Source organism: Mesocricetus auratus, unplaced genomic scaffold (assembly GCF_017639785.1).
Source record: "Mesocricetus auratus isolate SY011 unplaced genomic scaffold, BCM_Maur_2.0 Super-Scaffold_100006, whole genome shotgun sequence".
In the NCBI taxonomy this organism is placed as follows: Eukaryota; Metazoa; Chordata; class Mammalia; order Rodentia; family Cricetidae; genus Mesocricetus; species Mesocricetus auratus.
In genome coordinates, this window is record NW_024429190.1 from 4,949,638 (window position 1) to 4,970,360 (window position 20,723).

At 43.7% G+C, this 20,723-nt stretch overlaps 1 protein-coding gene across 1 annotated transcript in view; it reads right to left on the reverse strand.

The window, feature by feature from the left end:
* Window positions 1-1,497: 1,497 nt before the first annotated feature.
* Spata48 (spermatogenesis associated 48) overlaps window positions 1,498-20,723 on the reverse strand; it is a 58,606-nt gene continuing 39,380 nt past the window's right edge. Inside the window, exons 8-9 of the mRNA XM_040746661.1 lie at window positions 8,259-8,366; window positions 1,498-1,710 (exon numbers count right to left, since the gene is read on the reverse strand). Of these exons, the coding sequence (XP_040602595.1) occupies window positions 1,587-1,710; window positions 8,259-8,366 (232 nt within the window). The 3' untranslated portion in view covers window positions 1,498-1,586. The remainder of the gene's footprint in view (window positions 1,711-8,258; window positions 8,367-20,723) is intronic.

Here is a 20,723-nt window from a genome sequence, read left to right on the forward strand (position 1 = left end):
GCTTTTTTTCCCTCGAAGGTGTTTGCCCATTTATTTGGAGCTTGGTGGTAAGCTCCCCTCTCCTGTATTTTGAAAACTAGAAACACCTAGAGTTTTCCTTCCTTGTCTAGTTTTATTTGTAAACAATTCATGGAAGGCCACCCAATGTGTGTAGAAATGGATCAGAGTTAAGGTAAATTATCTAGAGACAGATAATTTGAGTTGCAGATAAGCTTTCCTGTGCTTTATTTATAAAACAGCAAGTGATGTGTACAATGCTTGCTGCAAGAATGTATTATGGGGTGACAAGATCAGATGAGCTAAGATTCTGAAAGTACTTTGTAACTCTTAGCAGGTACACCGTATAGATGTACACAAACTTGCATGCATGTGCTTCCTGAGCCTATGAATAGACCTGTGCTGGGGAAGAGTCTGGGACACTTCTGCTATTGCTGCTGTTCTCCTAGGTTAAGCACAGTTGGGCCATGCTAATCTGTTATATTTGGTGGGCTGTGCCTGCCTGAAGGCTCCCGGTGAGCCTGCGGCTGCTTCACTCTTTTTTTTTCACATGTTAATAATTATTTTTATTGTAATTGGAATTAGATTTCTGTAATTTAGGCTTGCCTGGACCTGGTGATCCTCCTGCCTCAGCCTCCGGAGTGCTGGGGTTGTGGGCATGTGCCAGCATGCACAGCAAGAACTCTGTAGTCTCAGGGTCTACAGTAACCACAACAGATTCATACTATTTACTTGCTGAAGAAGTTATTCAGTTTTCTCTGGCTGCCTCCCACCCTGAGGACATAGATTCCATCTACACACACACAGATGCCGTTGGCCATGTGCCCCCACACGCTTGCTTCCCAGGCTGCTTCTCTTTCTACCTCGTACAATACAGCTAAAGCTATATTTGCCTCCTTTGAAATTCTTGATGATGCTTTGAGGACAGCCTGGGAAAGTAAGCAGTGTGAGTGCTTTAAACTGGGCTGTCACAGTGGAGAGAAAGTGTGGATGGCGGCTGTCTTGGGGCAGATGCTTCAGGATTACATCAGGAAGCAGCGGTTGGGGGGGATGTGGACAGGAAGTGGGAGGAGGCAACAGTCTAACCCATTCCAGTACCCTGTTTTCTTCATCTTTAATTGCATCCTATTGCATGAATTAATTAATGATGTCAATGCCACCTTAATATAATTCATTAAAGCAGTTGGTTTCAGGCAATCGCATGTGGCCTCTTTTGTGAAACTCATAAGAGAGATCTTTGTAATGGAATGCTTCACTCTTTAGAGCAGAAATCCTGGAGTAGGAAGGAGAGCGTTTTTGCCTACCTGTCTCTCAATGGTGCCCCACCCCATGTTGTACTGTCCCCTAGGCGACAAAAAGAATGCCATCGTCTATCACCACTGCTCAACTTTTGAACATGAGGATCGCGTCTAATCCTCAAACTCATGACACTCTAGGGAGGCACAGTATTCCACGTTGGAGAGGGACCCCGATTCATACAGACAGACACCGACACAGTTAGACTATTCTGTGTTCTTGATTCTCCATTCCTGTGCACAAAGCCTTCCCCACAGCTGGGACTTAGAAGCCTCTCGGGGGTGTGGTCTCCTTCAGTAATCAAAGGTTTCTTTTTCCTTCCTGTTGAAGGGGTTGTAAGGCTTCACAGTTGTGACCATTCGCGACAGTGGGGCCTGGTGACGGAAGCAGTCAACTCCCATTTCTTGTCGTAAAATGCTAGGACGGGAGTGGGCACAAGGAGAAACAAATGACATAAATAATTAACATGAAAACAAATACTTTTTCTTTTGTAAAACTAATGAGCCACAGAAATGGAACGGTGAGAGGGTTACACACAGGAGGAGGGGGCTGGGAATGACCCTACTTTGTGCACGCACCATGCGCATTGCTCCGTGCTCTGTTTCTGAGAATGTGTCCAAGACTTACAGCAAATGCTTAGGAAACAGGTGGACACGGACTGACCCAAAAACTTGTGTAGGAAGTCCGTGATGCAGGGACCCTGGAGACAGGTCCACCTCGGGAGGGGGAGGGGCATTTGCATGGAGCCTGCTTGAAAGAGGTGGCAAGCGCATGGGAGGGCAGGCAGCTTAGCCTGAGGAGAGGCTCATGGGTGAGAGAAGCAGACACAGGCTGGACAGCCACTGCCCTGAGGAGCAGGGTGTGGAGTCTGCATTTCTGCGTCTATCCTGGAGTGGAGCTGTATGTTTGCTCAGCTATGACGTCACTATGTCTTAGTAGGAATAAATCTGCCCTACCAAACTTTCCCTATAATTGACAGAAAGAAAATTGAGAATGTGGACTGCTATGAAGACAGGGCTTTACCCCTCAGGTTACCATCCCGGAGCAGGGATGCTGGGCATCATACCAACTATTACCAACAAACCGAAGAACCTTCTGTGTGTAGAAATCTGCTGTGAATGCTCCATAAGGTTGGTTCAAAACACACACTGCAATGCTAGTATGAAGCATAAAGTTAGAGAGCCAGCTGCTGTGGGGAGGTAACTCCCATGCAGCCCTGTGATGGGGGAAAGGCCTTCTGTGTATATGTTTCTCCTATTGGTTGATAAATAAAGCACTGTTGGCCAACAGGGAAGCAAGATAGGTGGGACTCGGAGTCAAGGAGGATTCTGGGAAATATAGTCAAGAGTAGAGAGTTGCCATGTGATCTTGGGAGGAGAGGATGCAAGTCTGGCGTTCTCGGTAAGATAAGACCTTATAAAAATATATATTAGCAGGTATGGGTTAATAATTAAGTCAGAGCTAGCCATTAAGAAACCACAGCAAATGGCCAACAGCTTCATAATTAATATAGTGTCTCATGTGTTATTTGGGGGCAGAGACAGCAGCGGGACCGGGCAGCTGGCAGGAAAGAATACACATTACAGCCATGCAATCTGAAATAGCTTTATATTTGGGCTGTAGTTAACATGATACTGTATTTATGTATCCTTTAAAACCTGTGTTGTAGGAAATGGCCCAGCTTTTGCGCAGGCAACATCCTAGAGTAAGGACCACACAGAGAACACCAGACCTCGATGGAAACAAGAGTTGAGAGAGATGTTTGCACACCTGTTCCTTCTTATCTGCCTCAAGCACGTCCCCATCTCCTCCTTGTACATCTCTCCTCATTGTCTCTTTCCCATCTATTCTGCATTCGGCCCCCATGCGAATCGGAAGGCACTTGGGGTTCACTACACCTGTCTCGAGATTCAGAACGGAGTCTTCTTTTCATGCATCCATCAAAGTCTAAGCAAACAAAGGTCCATGTTGGCCCTTAAGTCTTATCTAATACAAAGATCCTTGGCAAATGTCCGGTCCCTATCCTCCATGTGAAGAGATGCCAATAGCCCCCACTCCTACCTCTGCATTAGTTCTCAAACTGGCCAGAGCCCCCCACTCTACTGGTGCAACCAGAATCCAGACGGTATAAGGTCGGGGACAGTCTGGGAGAAAGTGGAAGACGGATGCTGAGAGTGATTGCTTGCTTCCTTAAGAAGTTCGGAAGTCAAAAGAAGGGGAGGAGAAAAAGAGAATGGCAGCTTGGAGGGGCAGCGGGAGTCACTGAAGAAGTGCATTTGCCTCAGCGCCTGGCCAGTGAGCAGAGAGGAGCCAGATGCAAAGAAGTGAGCAGAAATGGAGACATTCGGGTGCGCACATCTTCCTAAGAGGGAGAGAAAGAGTCAGCGATGGATCCTGTGGAGGAGGGTAAAGTAGCAGAGGAAACCAGGCAGCCAACTTGGATGGCCCGGGTCTCTGCAGGGGCATGAAGAAAGGACTACAAGATTACGAAAGGCTTGGTCAGTCCCTCTAGAGACAGGCACAGGCGTCTAAAAGGAGAGGAGCACATCACAAAAGCACAGATGTCATATGTCGGAGCCAAAATTGCCAGGGTTGCCAGATAACATGCTCAGAACAAATCACAACAGGGAACAGGCATTAGGCCATGTAGACACAATCGGGGAAGCTGCTCACGCTCATGGAGCCCTCACCACACACACAGTGGGCAGACACATGGCTTTATACTTTCCCTGGGAACTTTCAGAAAAGCATTTAAATAGTGCTACAAAAATGTCAGAGATGTCAGAGGCGGAACTACATGGACGAGAGCTTTGATGGCCTGCCTTCCTGCTAGGGCACATCATCTTTATGACAATGTGGAGTTATCTTAAATCCATACTCCTCCTTTTCCTCTGGACTGTGCTTTCTCAGCTACAGCATCTCAGGCACGGAAGGTTTCTGTGTGGGCTGACTGTGTGCGGTAGACTGGGCAGACTGGAGCCAACACAAGCCGTCCTGAGTTGAGGGAAACACTCTGGTTGTTGTCACTAATTCTACCTGTTCTTCACTCCCAGATTAAGAACCTCAGACAAAAATACCACATGTCCATGTACATTCTGAGAATGGCAGACCCTGCCTTCCCCTTCCTGGTATCTGGCTGTGGCAGTGATCCTAAATAATTTGTGGCTTAGGAATACATTGCTGGAAGTACCTGGCCCCACCTGTACATCTCTCTCCCTCTCTCCTGTGTCTGCTTAGGATGCTGAATGCAAAACACCTCATTACTAATTTTTATATGATCATGTATTGGAATTGATTTTTTGGTATGTAAAATAAAGCTTTGCCTCGTTCCTTAAAAAAAAAAAAAAAGAACCTCAGACAAGCCACCTAACAGGGTTCCAGGTCCTCACTCTGGGGTAATAAGTGACACCCATGTGTGTGTTGGGGACAACTGTGGAAGCAGTCAGAACCTGATGGCATGGGGACACTGAGATGAAAGAGTTGAGTTTTTCTCTTTGGTTGCAAAACAAAGGGATATGTTTTAGCTCAGAAGTAGAGATTTATCTGAAAGATAAAAGGAGCCTTTTTGCCCCCTCTGGGATTGTCTGCTTCTGTAGCAGTGCGGATGTGTGGGAAGGTGTTACAGCAACAGGATGTCTGGGTAAACCCTCACACAGTTGGGGTTTAAGGAGGACAAAACGGAGAGAGGTGAGCAATGCCTGCGTTTGCTCTAATGGGAGTCTTTGAGTTGGACATCTGAACCATGAACCAGCCCCAGTCAGAATGTTTTATCTTCACTGTCATATCCTGACAGGTACAAGGATATATTTAGTGGTTGGCATATGTTCTTCGTATGCCACGGAATTGTAATTGCTTCCGTGCCTACCAGCTTGAAGGATGGATTTGTAACATTTGAAACGTGTCTTGACATTGACCTTGGCAATGGTATCTTGGATATCACACCAAAAGCCAAGGCTACAAGTCAAAAAATAGATGGAAATGTAGCAAATTAAAGCCACCACTGAACAAGGAAACAATAAAATCCTTAACATAAGGATTGGGAAAAACACTTGTGACCTATGTATCTTATAAGAGTTAACATCCAAAATATAAAAAAAAACATGTAACTCAACCACAAAAACCTCAATGAATAAAGGACCTTCAAAGACATTCTTCAAAAAAAAGACATAAAACTGTGAAAAAAAAGTATGCGAAAAATGTTCCAAAACACTAATGACCTGCGAGTGTAGATAAAAACTCAATGAGATATTTATAATCTCACACTAATTAGGATGAGATGATTATTATCAAAAGGAGATGAGACGCGACACTGGAGAGACTGGAGAAGAGGGAGTTGTTCACAATGTTGAGGAAATGGAGATTGGTGCAGTCGTTATATAAATTAGCATGAGAGACCCTGGGCATATAAGACATAGAGCTCAGAGATGATCTAGCAATGCCATTTCAGGTACATATGCATCCAAGGATATGAGAGCTGCTTCAAAGAGACACCTATATCACACGTTTGTTGCTGTCCATAATAGCCAAGATATGGAATAATCCAGGTGCCTATAGATGGATGCATGAATTATGACATAACTATATACATCAAAACTCCCCCTGGAATATTTGTCAGTCTTAAAAAAGAGGCTGAATAAAATAAAAAGGAGATTCTGACATTTGCTATAACATGGACAAACGTAGAGGGCATTGTGTACAATGAATGACTTAGAAATAGAAGAAAAACCTTGCATGATCACATTTAATATGAATTTATATTTAAAAAACCAAATATACAAAGGCAGAGAGCAGAGGTTAGAGAGGATGGATGGTTGGTAGGAGGAAATGGAGAGATGTAGGTCAGAGGATAAGCCACGGCAATAGATAAGAATAAGTCTAGAGATGTAACACAAGATGAGGACAACGGGAAATCACAGAGGACTGCATTCAGAAATTTTGTTTTTGTGAGCAGATTTTATTTGTTCTTGCAAAACTGACAGATGATGGGCATGTTCATCTGTTTGACTATACAATCATTTAATTATCTGTATATGTGTCCTATAACACCATATTCCTTTAGGTACACACAGTAAATTTTATTTTTTAACTGTACATATAAATATTGAGGTTGGAAAAATGTGTTGGAAGTAAATTAAATTGAATTCCAACTCTTAGTCTTGAGACCACTCACTTCCTATTGAGATGTCCCGCACTAAAGGACTGGATACTCAACGTAGTTGTCAAGCCAGGAATTTAGATATGCTGAGAAAACCTCTGTCAGCGGAACCCTTTCTCTCCTTTAATGTTGTACTTACAGAAGAGGCCTTGTGGAGTTCACAGAAGGCTTGAGGTGGCCCTTGCCACCCTCCTAAGAGTCCCTTCTACCCTTTGTGGGGCTGCTGTCACCTGACTCTCACACATCTGACACCAAGCAAGTCCTTCCCTTCTGAGAGTCACTCCTTGAAGCAATTCCCCTGTGAGATCTTCGGCACCCCACAAGCCCCTGCAGCTTGTAAGTGCGTGCCTCATTCTCCTCGTGTGGGAAATGTGGTTGGTAAGAGCCACCCAGACAGTAACAGCAACTGAGTGTGCAGAGCAATTGTCCCACAGGGGCTCTGGATATCATCCTTTGCTGCAGTTTCTGTCTTGTTCACTTCCTTCTTGTGAACAAGCTGTGCTCCTATGAACTGCTGGGACACCATCAGTATGTGATAATACAATCAGAGATCATGCGGATTAAACAAAAGGAGCTGGGCGTCACTCTTCTGGGATGCTGTTCTCATTTATAGCTGCTGCTTTCCGGAATATTCCAGCCCTTGGAAAGAAGAGTTCTACTAGTGGTCAAGCCCTAGCCTCAGTCCTCAGAAAGTCCTTTCCAGCCACAGGGCACCTACTCCAGATGCCAGCATTATGAGATTATGACATAATGACATCTCTATGATGTTAGCCTGCTTCAGGACTTCCAAATTATTCTATTTCTTCAGTTACTTGTAGTTTTTGTTGCTTGTCTATTTGTTTGTTTTGAGACAGGGTCTCATGATCTAGCCATGGCTGACCTGAAACACTTTATGTAGACCAAGCTGGCCTTGAACTCACAGAGGTGTGCTTGTGCCTGCCTTCTAAGTGAGTGCTGGGATTAAAAGCATGTGCCACCAGGCCTGGTCTTCCTGTGTTCTTTAGTGTCTATTTCACAATTCTGGATTTAAGTGTGGGGTCATGCACATACAGTGCCTGGCCCAAGAAGAGATGAATATGTGACAAATGAAATATTCCCCTGATGGAAGAATGTGATCTAAAGAAAAGGGTACCCTTAGGGGAGGGTCCCCAACATTGGTGGCTCACTTGCACAGGCTACACTTAGGCTCAGGTAGCACCCGCATTTCAGAACTGTGTAGTCCTTTTTGTTCAGGGCCAGGACCTCCACCAAGTGCTTCGAAATCTGGGGTATGATGAGAATAGTGTGCTGTTCTCACCACTGATTGCCAATAAATATTTCTCCGTTCTCTCCACCCGCTGCCTTCTGTTTCAATGTGCAAAAACGGGCATTAAAATACATACGAGTTTCAACAGAATTCTGTTTTCTTTATGAAAAGACATTTACAAGAAGCAAATGTGGCTATTGCTGCACACCCTAGGTAGCATGCAGCTTTGACAACAGCAGATTAATGACATACTTGCACAACTGGGGGGCCACAGAGGTGAAGATGCTTCCTCACAATAAGCTCCGAATTAGAGCCCCAAGGGACCGCCATCAGCACGGTAAACAGGACCATTAACCTGCATCCCCCCCACCACCCCAAGGCAATTCTGAATAAAGTTCCCCTCAGTAAGAAAATGAAATGCTCTCTTTCTCGTACTTGACATTCCGTTTTTCTTCAGCACTGCAAATTTACTTAGTATTTAATTGTTCTTTAATGGAATAACCATAATTATCATTTCTCTTTCTAACGTATGTGAGCAAGTTGAGTAATAGGGTTCCTACTTACCGGTTCATCTCTGAATCTGGTGATGGGGTTGTTGATGGAATATTAGAATTTGTTGGGTGGGTGGCTGTGAAATGAACCTTGCCGGTGTATCCTGGGATATTCACCACACTGAAGTCAAGATGAGAAGAAGGGCATGGAAGGAGATTAAAACAATGATTTGTTAAATCATCATAGTAACTACACCCAAATATAAAAACTAGGAATGAAGATGTAGTCGAGTTGTTTTTGCTTTATAAGGTCTGGAGCTTGGGTATAGAGCAGGAAAGGAGACACACGTGTGCATACATAGACAGGCAACATCTCAACTCTGGCTATAAAATACTCATTCTAAGTGTGCTTTCTCTATTATTTTAACTGTGTGTGTGTACAGGTTTACCACTGACCTCAGCTGCATACTGAAGGAAGATGTAAGTTTTGATGAAACAGTGCATCTATGCCACATATAACTCTGTACTGCAAACTCTGGTATCAGTAAAGACACATGTGTTAACACTCATGGTGTTTTATGTCAGATGTATTTCTTGTGATCATAGTATTCATATCCTTGATTTCAGACACTTTTCTGAAACTCTGCATTGACAGTACACGCAAATCCATGCAGCATCTCCCCACAGACTTGTTTATTTTACACCACCCACTGGTCTGCTTCCTCCTCTCTTTCCCTGCCACGGACAGAGTGAGAAAATGTGAGACACTGGGGAAGGTTCTGTAGTGTGGACAGCGAACAGATCTCTCGCAAAGGCAGTCAACCAACATCCTAGAATGATTTAACTCTGCCATTCAGGAAAACATGAAACATCACTAATATGCTCCCTCTCAATAGCATTCAGAATGGTTTACCCAGAAGGCTTCCTAGGAGGAAGGAGAGGGTGAAGCATGGGGTCCCACATGAGGCTCAACCGTGGGGACTGATTGCAACATGCCACCTTAACTACCACGAGCACAAGAAAAAAGAAGATTGAGCAGTACACCAAAGAGCATGGGCACACTGCAGGTCCCCAAGCCCAGAGCTGCCGCCCATCAGCACCGTGGTCTCAGCCTGCTGCCACCTCACAGCCGACAAATTGCAGCCACCACCGCAAACACACACAGGTTGCAACTTTTCAGCTCTGTGGTTTGCGCCCCCTCCTCTGGGGTCTTTCTTTGAGAGCATGACATCCCAAGCTTATTTCTTACTCACAATTCACACTAAGACTATTAGGGCTACTAAGCACAGTCAAAGTCTACTGAAGGAGAATGCCTCTTCTGTGGATGTCTTGGCTCTGTCCTTTTCACATATCCAATGCACCAAAGGAAACCTTCCCTGGGAATCACTGACTTATCCTTAGAGAAAATTTGCAAGGTGCAGCTTAAGGAAGGTTGCTTCTTATCATGGACTATATCTTAAAAATCACCCGAAGGCCCTTGCATTGACAGGTTGATTTTTAGCTTGGGGTGCCATTAAATGGTGGTAGAGCCTTTGGGATATAGGGCCCTTAGAAGTGGGGCTCAGTTACTGGGGGAGTGCTCCTAGGAGGCTCTGAGGAGGACTAGGAGGTAGTCTTCGTGTGTATACTGGTTGTGATGTGAACAGACTTCTCCAGGATTTGTTATTTCCATGGTATATGTGCTACCACAGACCCAAAATGACATGGCCAAGGACCATGGATTGAAACCATTAGTGATGTGAGTGTGTGTGTGTGTGTGTGTGTGTGTGTGTGTGTATTTCTTTTTCTCTTTATAGTCGCTGTCTTATCAGAGGACTTTTTTCTTATTGACAGAGATGTGACTACCACATTCCTTAAAATATCAGGTGACAGGAAAGCAAGAGATGCCAGTGAGACAAGTGCGGGCTCTACTGTCAGAGTGAAGGAGAGCCAATGGTTCTCCGTAATCAGCACTGGGATCTGGAGTCTGGGTAGATTCTCTGTGTACATTATTGCCTCAGCCATGACGTCAGGTGGTTCTGTCATACTTAATTTCTTGGTGTTCTTCCTGTGCTGATTATATATTAGCATCACAACATTAGGGGGAAACTACGTAGTGAGCAGGGCGTTGCTCTGTGAGTTCATCTTCTGAATGTGCCATTCTACGGCTATTGGTGATGCCTTACTGGCTTAAAGCTAATCAACTGGGGACTCCTCCATACTTACAAAATGAGGGGATATCGCGCCAATAACTACGGGTCAGAATAAATGGTATGAATTAATGAATTTTCTGAGGCCAGGAAAAGGACCAGCTAACGACAAGGCCCTGCACTGAGAGGGTCGAGAGGCCTGCTTCTGCAAGCCTGTCTACCCCCTCACCACCTGTGAGATGGTAACAACCATAGGAAAAGCTCTCTAGGCCCCAGCCCAGCCAACTGACTTTAAAAGAATAGAGACAAGGCAATAAAACAAAAACAAAACAAAACAAACAAAACAAATATTTACAAAACAGAAGCTTCAAAGGTGAAGAATGCAAAATTTAAAAAGTATACACAGCTCAAAGACTTGCAGGTCGTTCCACACACTGAAGTCTCCTTAGCTATTTAAAAGATGGTGATATGTGGCAACAACTTCCAATATTCTGACTAAATCAGGAATAGCAGGACCTGGGAATTTGGGCTTTCCATAGTTTCTCACAGGTTCTAGAATGGGGCAAGGATCAGAAACCTGCTGTAAAATGAAGTTGGGAAATCTGCTGGAAGGACCTGGATGAGTGAATGAAAGCTGCCAAGTTCTGGGCAGTGTCCCTTGGGATTTCTCGGGAGTTTCTCGAGTGTAGCTGTAAGGTGGAGAGGTACCGGAGATGAGGCCAAACTACTGATGTGTGTGTGTCTCTTCCCCCAAGCATTCTTTGAAGCTTCCATGCATGTTACCAAGGAAATCCCCTCCATCTGGGTGACAGGTTTTTTCCACTGCTTCTGAAACACCTGCAGAAGTAAAATGCTTCTAAAGTCAGAGTCCTCAGCCAACAGCTAGGAAGTCAGAGAGATGGACACAAGCAAGCTGTCAGTCACAAGAGGGGATTCATTGAAAACTCCACTGAGCTCTGGGAGCCTCTGTGCTTTGAAGACCGCTTGTTGATCTTGACTGGCTGCTATGCTACATTACATGCAGGCTGTCCTATGATGCCTAATAATGACGTACTGTGAACTAGTAGACCAACTAGCTGCTTAGGCTGGGGATGAATTCAGCTGTACAACAAAGTGACACATACTTGAAAATGAAAGTCCTCACCCACGCTGCTGCTAAATATATTCCCTGTAACCCTGGCCCACAGGGACATCCTAAGGGCATTTGTGCCCTCTTGTGATGTAAGCACTGATATGCACTTGCCATATAAGCGCGGCCCTATATGAAGGAAAGATGACTCTCTAGGGGGGCCGCTTTTCAGCTGAAGGAAACAAAGCCATGAGAGGCACTGAGGCAGTGGAATGGGCCTCTGCATTTGCTGCATGTTCAGGGACCTCTTCCTGCTCATGTGAAAACAGAGGAGCATGCGCAACCCATGGGCACTGACACCCCATCTGCTTTGATCTTGGTTTCTAGCTTCATGGCTTTGACCACATCTTCTGAACCCCAATTCCTTCACGAGCCTGGGCTTTGCTTTGTTTGAACAATTGATTGTTTTATCACAAAAAAGCATAACAAAGTAAGTCATTTAATGATTTCAGAACATAAAACAGCAGTGCTGGCAGCCTTCCTGCATGACTGCGTGAGCCCCCAACTGTTGTGAGATACCATGCGAGACACCATGTCCAGTTCATCATGATTACACACACACACACACACACACACACACACACACACACTGTATATACTTACATTAACAAAAGTGAGGGGAAATGTGTTTTAAAGTAAAATGGAAAATATATTCTCCATATAGCATGGGAAATGCCATGTTGTATGTAGACTGTACGTACTGCCTACCAGGTTAAAGATTTAGTTATGCATACAAGTTTCCCAGTATACTATAGACTTAATACTCACTGTGTATAACAAATTCTCTTTTAAATAATTCATATAATGTAGGCAATTTTCTCAATAATCCTACAACTTACAGTGTCCCATGTGCATACATTACGGGAAAGGATGGAGTCAGAGTAATATGTTCAGAGTCAAGCAGAGGGCATGAGGCAGGACCAGTCCTAGCCTGGGCATCAGAGCTCACGCAGTGGACTGCATGTGAGAAATCCTGGAAGGTTCTCAGCCAAGCCTGGATGATAACAAGTATGCACATATGCCATCCCGCTGTGGTACTGTGACTAAGCCTAGGACTTTATGCACATTAAGCACATTCTCTATTGATGAGCTGAAAACTCATCCGTTTGAGAACATAAACTCCTGAAGGCTTAGAGAACTTACATGGGCAAAGATCCTGGTGGCAAAGAAAGAAGACAGCCAACGAAACATTTAACTCTAGGGCCTCTCTGGCCAGCTGAGTAACCTGAGACCCAGTTGAAAACTAACTTTACTTTTTTCTAGCCTGAAACTTACTAAGTAGCCCAGGCTAGCTTTGAACTCCTGGCTCTCTTCCTTCATAAGCCTCCTGAGGGATCTGCTTTCAGAAGGGAGCCATCATGCCCAGTTCATCTTTCACTTTTAGTTTCCTGAAAGATTTAATTTTATAGAAAAATTAAGAGTTTTGCGTATATGCATGCGAGTGTAGTGGCCACAGAGGCCAGAAGGCAGCATCAGATCCCCTGAAGCTGGAGATGCAGAAAGCTGTGAGCTGCCTAATATGGGTGCTCCCGAGGAAGAGCAGCGCATGCTCTGAAGCATCCGAGCGCGTCTCCAGTCCCACATAACCAGTGGACAAAGAGACTTTCTACGCCCTCCTCATCCTAACCGTTCCCTCTCCAGGCTCTCTGCACCTCCCTTGAAGGGCCCTGGGGGCCGTGCGGTGCAGGTAAGGAACTCATCACGTGCAGAGTCAACACGAGAAGCTCAGATATGCAGCTCGGGACAGCCTGGGGGAGTGATTGAGAGAAAGAGAGAAGGCTGGGCCCAGAGGACCAGAGGAAGGAAAAGCCCAGCACACAGTCACGGGAAGAGGGAGGGAGGGAGGGAGGGAGGCATTTGGAGCTGTGGCGGATCTGGTGTTTCCATCCACTACTTCGTGATGACATTTGGTAACAACTGTTTTCTGGATGCCTTAAGATTTCTGTTCTGTGGGTTGGGGATAGGTCAGCTGGTAAAGTGAGGATCTGAGTTTGCGTCCCCAGTACCCACTGGGGAAATAAAAGATGTGTCCCAACCTTAGTCAGGAGTTTGTGGTTTTATTTACTATCATTGCCTTCCCATGAATACGGTTTAGCTCTGTCTTCACTCTTCACACCTTTTCTTTACAAGGAGATATAGAAATAACGTGGTCCAAAGCTTTTCTTCTAGGTTGGGACGAATCCCCAGACACAGCTCTGTGACAGACATAGTGTGTTAAGGGCAAGATTCGCCTCATGGTCAGGAGGTTCATTCTCTGGATGTGACCTCACAGCTTGTGAACTGAAATATTTGGGGCTCCTCATGTCCTCTGACCTCACCCTCATAGTAAAGTGCTCTGGGAAGGCCAAGGTGCCCAGCTACAGGTGAGGAGCATCAGGCTGGTGTTCTGGGAACAGCCTGTTTTAGCTTGGCTTGTGAGTGGGTTCGGTAAGGCTGAGAGTACTGCATTGAGCTACAGGAGTTCACCCTCTGCCATCCCAGACGTTTCCCATGCAGTGACTGGGAATCTCTGTTGGACAATTCCTCTTTGTTGGCTGATGTGTCCTCACGGAAGTCCCCACATTGAAAAAGCAGTCTGCAACTTGAAAATTTTGGCATCATTCAGTTCCTGGTGTTTCTATCAAACTGCATTGTAGACAAAGATTTCAAATGTCATGTCCAATTCTTCATTTTCAGCAATCTACAGAAATCACGTCATTCTCCCACTGAAGAAGCTTCTTTCAAGAAAGTGGAAGGCATCCAACAGAAAAACAGAAGGGAATGGGAAGCCACTTTGGAATGTGTTTGCAAATGAACACAAACATGAGATTAAATATATAAGTATGGAGGTGCATTCTGCGAGTCAAACTCAGAGCATCTGTTGGCCCAGGAGTGTAGATTGGTCTGTGCAGTGAGGTCTTGTCTTAATTTCTTTTTCAAAATTCTTTTTTTTTGTTCTGTTTTTCAAGACAGGGTTTCTCTGTATTGCTTTGGAGGCTGTCCTGGAACTTGCTCTGTAGACAAGGCTGGCCTCGAACTCACAGAGATCCACGTGCCTCTGCCTCCCAAGTGCTGAGATTGAAGGTGTGTACCACCAATGCCTGGCTCTCAAAATTCTTTGTGTATTCACAAAAAGAATCTTCAAAATGTTAACTTCATAAATTTAGAAAACTTTGGACTTTTCAATATCATAATCACATCAGAGTTAACACAGGTATTGATATGACCAAGATTGGGAATAGAGATTTTTCTCTTCCTGTAATGATAGAATATAGTGTGCTAACACATTCTAACTAATAAATGTATTTTAGAGCAATAGCATTCTCTCCATGTTTCTGTTAACTTCACATTTATTTCCACAATAAACAAATCACTTAGATTTTCTGAATATCATTTTCTTACTGTGCCATGAGAAATATAAAATGCATCCGTTTTTAAATCTTGTAATCCTGAGTTCCTATTAATTATGTACAAATTGTTCCAAGTATTTTATGAGTAGCAAGATGCAGGGCCACCAGAAACTGAAATAACTTTATAGAAAACAAATAATTTAAAAAGTTAAAAAAAAAAAAGACTGGGAAAATGAAAAAACAGAAAGAAAAAGCAGTCCGTGAGACTGTGACCTCTGTGATGGAGTAGTGGAGGGCCATGGTGGCGGTGATGAGGTGGCCCACCTGGCTGATCCTGGGCTCTGGGGCCTGGACCCGCATCTCCCTCACAGGCCAATCCTCACTCTTTGCTGGGAAACAAGGTCACGGTGTTTCTGTGGCACATGCGATGGGTTCGCTCCTTCATTTAGATTCCATTGCAAAAGAAAAGACACCCTGAGCAGCTCTCTTGTTCTCTCATGGCAGCAGGAGGGCAGGCTGCTCCTGGGCACTGAGTGTGCACAGGCCTGCAGGTACATGTCGCTAACACTGACTGCCTGTCCTGACAGGAGATCATGAAGCAATCTGAAAAGGAACTGGCCTTGGGTTCAGCCTGATCAACTGTCTAAGACATCTCTTGTGTAAAGAGGCAAGTCAGACTGGAAAAAATAAAACATAATTTTTTAAAGATTTATTTATTATGCCAGAAGAGGGCACCAGATCTCATCACAGATGGTTGTGAGCCACCATGTGGTTGCTGGGAATTGAACTCAGGACCTCTGGAAGAACAGCCAGTGCTCTTAACCATTGAGTTATCTCTGCAGTTCCCTCCAAATTATTTGATTCTTAACTTTCTTGTTCAATTCAGATTAGAAACGGGGGATAATTACATAATTTAAATAAGTTCCCAACCATGACCCAAGGAAACATGTTGAATGTCTATTAAGCTCTTCTGAACTCCAAGAATTCCTGTTCACCAGATGGGCAGTTTGCATTCTCCTGGATCCTGGCCTACTCTCAAGCTGTGAATTCCCTAAATTTGAATGTCTTTTGATATCTGGGCATGAATGCCAAGTTAGGAAACTTATTTATAATGAGAAAACTCAAGCCATAATCCTGTTTGTACCGGTGTGATGTACAGGCACGTTGACACAACTGAGCAAAAATATATGCAGAGATTATTTTTCTTCATTTTTTATATCAGGAAAACCATGCTAGTCAGAACTTGGCCTACATGAACTTGGTGTAGTCTCACAGTAGAATACTATGCAACCAGCCAAAGAATTTTATTGTGAAGAAAATGCTCAGTATTTATTAATGCTTACACGCATCAAACTCTGTATGTGTTTGCAGACTTCTTAGATACATAGATAAGGGTCATCAAACCTCCAACACTGGAACTGAACACCAAAGAGTTAGCTTACTTTTTATACTTAAAAAATGCTTGGATTACTGCTATACTCAGGCTATGTAGACATTAAAAAGTGATGTTTAATGACCTATGCCTGCACACATGGAGCAAATAGAACAATTCTGGATAGTGGCTGAATGACAGGTTTGAGAATGTTGGTATATTTAACCATGGGAATATTTCAAGTAATAATTTCAAATTATGAAATATTTCAAATTATGAAACAATTTCAAATCATGAAAGATGTATGCAAAAGTATTTGAGAGAACTATATGTCATAGCAAAAAGGGAAAGTGAACAATTTATATATGACCTTAAACAAATTCAATTGCAATACATCTGCAAGACTAGACATGGTGATTATGAAAATGTGTTTCATGATCATGCTGTAAGGTAGAAGTGGTGCATTCTCTCTGTAGCATATCACAGTGGGAGTGCTCCCTGTGGCATGTCACAGTGGGGGTGCTCCCTGTAGTATGTCACAGTGGAGGTGCTCCTGTGGCATGTCACAGTGAGGGTGCTCCCTGTAGTATGTCACAGTGGGGGTGCTCCCGTGGCATGCCACAATGGGGAGTGCCCCCTGTGGCATGTCATGGTGGGGTGCTCCCATGGCATGTCACAACAAGAATAAGAGAGACAGGTGACAGGTGAGAAGGTCACAGGCTAACAGCAGCTATGTTCTCATGGGAGAGTTTGGTTTTGTGTCTACTATTGTCTTCTGCACTCAATTCCTGTAATAGTTGGATTTAATTCTACAATAAAAATAATAAACTACATTTTAAACTGTTAAAAGTGTTCCCCACCAATGTAGACCGCACTGGATATGTAGACCTAGTAACTGGAAAAGAAGGAAGGCCGGCAGTGAGGCAGACAGACAGACAATGACCCGAGGAAAGTCTGAAAGATCACGCCCCAGGCGTCAAGACCCTGGAGGACTGCTCAGTGACTGTTTCCTCACTGAGGACAATATCACAGAGTATCTAGGTAAGAAGTTGTTTTAAGTAGTGAAGCTTCAAGGGAAGTCATGCTTGCGTTTGAGCAGGGCAGTGGCGTCCTGTTTTTCCCTAAGAGGCACAAAATAAAAACATGAATTTCTGGACTTCAGACTTTGTGGAGATGAAATAATATTTTTATAAAATCTAGCCAGGCAGTGTGGCGTACACCTTTAATCCCAACACTCAGGAGGCAGAGGCAGGCAGATCTCTGTGAGTTCGAGGCCAGCCTAGTCTACAGACTTGGTCTACAGAGCAAGTTCCAGGACTGGCTCCATAGCTACTGAGAAACCCTGTCTTTAAAAACAAAAACAAAATAAAATAAAATCTTTAATTCATTGTTATCCCACTGTCATCTTGTGCAAAACACACATCATTAATTTGAGATCCTTCTGTAAGTAGCCAGACTACCTGGTGTAGCAAGCAAGGGATCAACACAATGAGCTTCTTGGTCAGGCAGGGAGGAAATGATGAGGTTCCTGGGGCACAGGGCTCCGGGGGTTCAGAAGAATTCACCCGAAATCTGTTTCTCAAGCTCGATGTGGACACACACAGACATTCACTACGCAGTTGTGTGCGACAGTACGTGTCACTGCGTCCATAAACACTTCATGATAAAGATGGAAAACATTTGTGTTATGAGTCTGTTTGAAAACTGAAATCAAGAGAAACTTTGCGACCTGCGAGCCCTCTAGTGTCCACATCGGAGAAGCACAGCTAAATTGACATTACTTGGTCCTTAAAACACAAGCGAGACAAAGTAAATAGCACTCTCCCAAATTCTTCAAGGACATGTCCTGCTTTTACATAAAGCCTCCTGTTTTCATTTCAGTGTCTTTTAATAATATCCCAGAGGAAGTTTGATTTTTTTAGTGAGATTGTTTCACAAAATATTTCAAAATTTAAGTATATTTCTGAATAAAAGAAAACATCATATGCTTGGTGAATATTTTAAGATTGTCTTTTTCTATATGTTCTTTCTTTAATTTTTTACCATTATTGGTTACTAGCAATGATTTCCTTGCAAAATTTATGGACGAACTTTACATCTAACTCCTTCAGAGCATGGCAGGCTTCAACATCCTCTAGAGTGCCACATGTGGAAGGAAGGAACATTCTTCTTTCTTCTTTTTCCTCCTCTTCCTCCTCCTCCTCCTCCTCTTATTCCTCCTCCTCTTCCTCATCCTCTTACTCTTCTTTTGGTTTATTGAGATAGGATCTTTCTATGTAGCACTGACTATCCTGGAACTCGCTATGTAGACTAGGCTGGCCTCAAACTCACAGAGATCCACCTGCGTCTGCATCCTGAGTGCTGGGATTAAAGGTCTGTGCCACCATCGCCAGGCAGAATGACTTATTTACAATCATGAGTCAAAAGCAAAGCCCAGATTTTTGTGAAATAATCTGTTCAGTGAGATTTTTAGCTTGTTGGAGGCAAATCCTTTTCTTTTTTATATTTACATTAGAACAGTTCTTAGCATAGCCTCCAGCCCTAGAAGACATCCTTAAATTATTTGATGAGACTATTTACATAAGTGTACTAAAGTCAAAGGTAGTTTTAAAAGGTGCTTTATAGCTTGACAGAGAGTAAAAAGAATTAGGCAAAACAGATAATAGAAATAAAGAAATAGCCAGTCATGGGTGGTGCATACCTTTTAATCCCAGCACTCGGGAGGCAGAGGCAGGCAGATCTCTGTGAGTTCCAGATCAGCCTGGTCTACAGAGCTAGTTCTAGGACATCCTCCAAAACAATACAGAGAAACCCTGTCTCGAAAAAAAATAAGTAAAAAACAAAAATTCTAAATTATAGTAAGAGATGGTGTTACATTTAACAGACAATAGAACGTGGCAGAAGTAAGCTAATAAGAAACTTACTTACCTACATTGGTTTGGGTACATAACATGTTTAAAAAGATAAAATTAGATTTAAAATGTTGTGACAATTCATGCTATGACTATATGAAGTCCTTGGTAAAAGCTGCCAATCATAGAAGTCAACGTGAGAATATCTCTGATATTTGGCAACTCAGTGGCATGGAGGAAAGAGAAAAGAACCTGTATTTCAATTAGATGCATAAACAAAATGATTTTTAAAGATGATTCCCCTCAAGATGACATTTTTCTTGTCATTGTGTCTAAACAACGCAGCATGAAACCTATGTAGATGCGTGTACCGTGTACTACGCACCCTAAGGAATCTAGGAAGGATCTGCACAGCCGGTTTTAGTAATTATTAAACCATGTATATATGTTTTTGACATCCTTGAGTTTTAACATCTGCAGGTCTTTGGAACCAAATCCCCTGCCCCTATACCAAAGACAACTGAACGTGGCTGCTCTGAGCATGTGTGTATATGTTGCCTACTTTATGGCAGACAGTAACAACTGTCGTGGTTTGAAGAAGATGTCCCCCATAGTCTAGGGCATTTTAATACTTGGTCCCCAGTCAGTGGCACTCTGCGCAGTCCAGGGGGTATGGCCTTTCTACAGTAAGTACATCACTGAAGCCAGGCTTTGAGGTTTCAAAGCCCTGTACCATCTCTAGTGCTTTTTCTGTTTCCTTTTCTTGTGAACTCAGCTTGCTGCTTCAGCTGCTGGCCCGCGACAGATCCCTACTTATCTGAACCATAGCCCAAGCAAGCCCTTCCTTCTATGACTGCCTCGGTCACTGTGCTCCTATTGCAGTACTAGAAAAGAAACTAAGATGATGATAAAATACTTTATAATATCTAATGGAGAGGGATGTTTGGCACTTTGACTTATGTTCCGACTTCACCATAATGCTGCAAAAGTGGTGGGGATTCAATAAAAAGTGTGTCCCGACTTTAAATGTGAATCTTTCCTCTGGTTGACTCCATGTGACCCAATTCTCTGTTGGGCTGCTAGGGTGCAGCATGGAGCATGAATTGGCCCCGGGATTGCAAGCAGGAGCAGTTCCAATCCCACATACAGTGTGTGTTGTGAAGTGAGAATAACTTAGGATAAATTTATTAAATCAAAGAAGGGCTGACTGGGTGTATTCATTCTACAGCCATGTTTCTTAGAGTGTGCCTCTTGACCCATATGTCACATAGTTGAGTGTGGGGGTCATAAAGGGGACTTAGTAATGATAAAATGTTTCTGGGTGCACAATAACTCCAAATGTATTCCCAATCAACGTGTAATCAATCTCAGGTGGTTCTGACAGTGTGACCTGTGCGTCACCATTTGACTTCAAGGCTGCCTTTCTTCCTTTTTTTCTATTTATTTATTTTAAAATTTAAATTTAAATTAGAAACAAGGTTGCTTCACATGTCAATCCCAGGTCCTCCCTCTCCCTTTCCCTCCCCTCCTCCCATGCCCTCCCTCCAACTCCCCCCCATAACCCCTCGTTTCCCCAGGGAGGGTGAGGCCCTCCATGGGGGTGTCCATAGTCTGTCATTTCATACAGGCAGGGCCTAGACCCTCCCCCAAGAGTCCAGGGTGAGAGTGCATCTCTCATTGTGGGATGGGCACCCAAAGTCCATTTGTATGCCAGGGGTAAATACTGA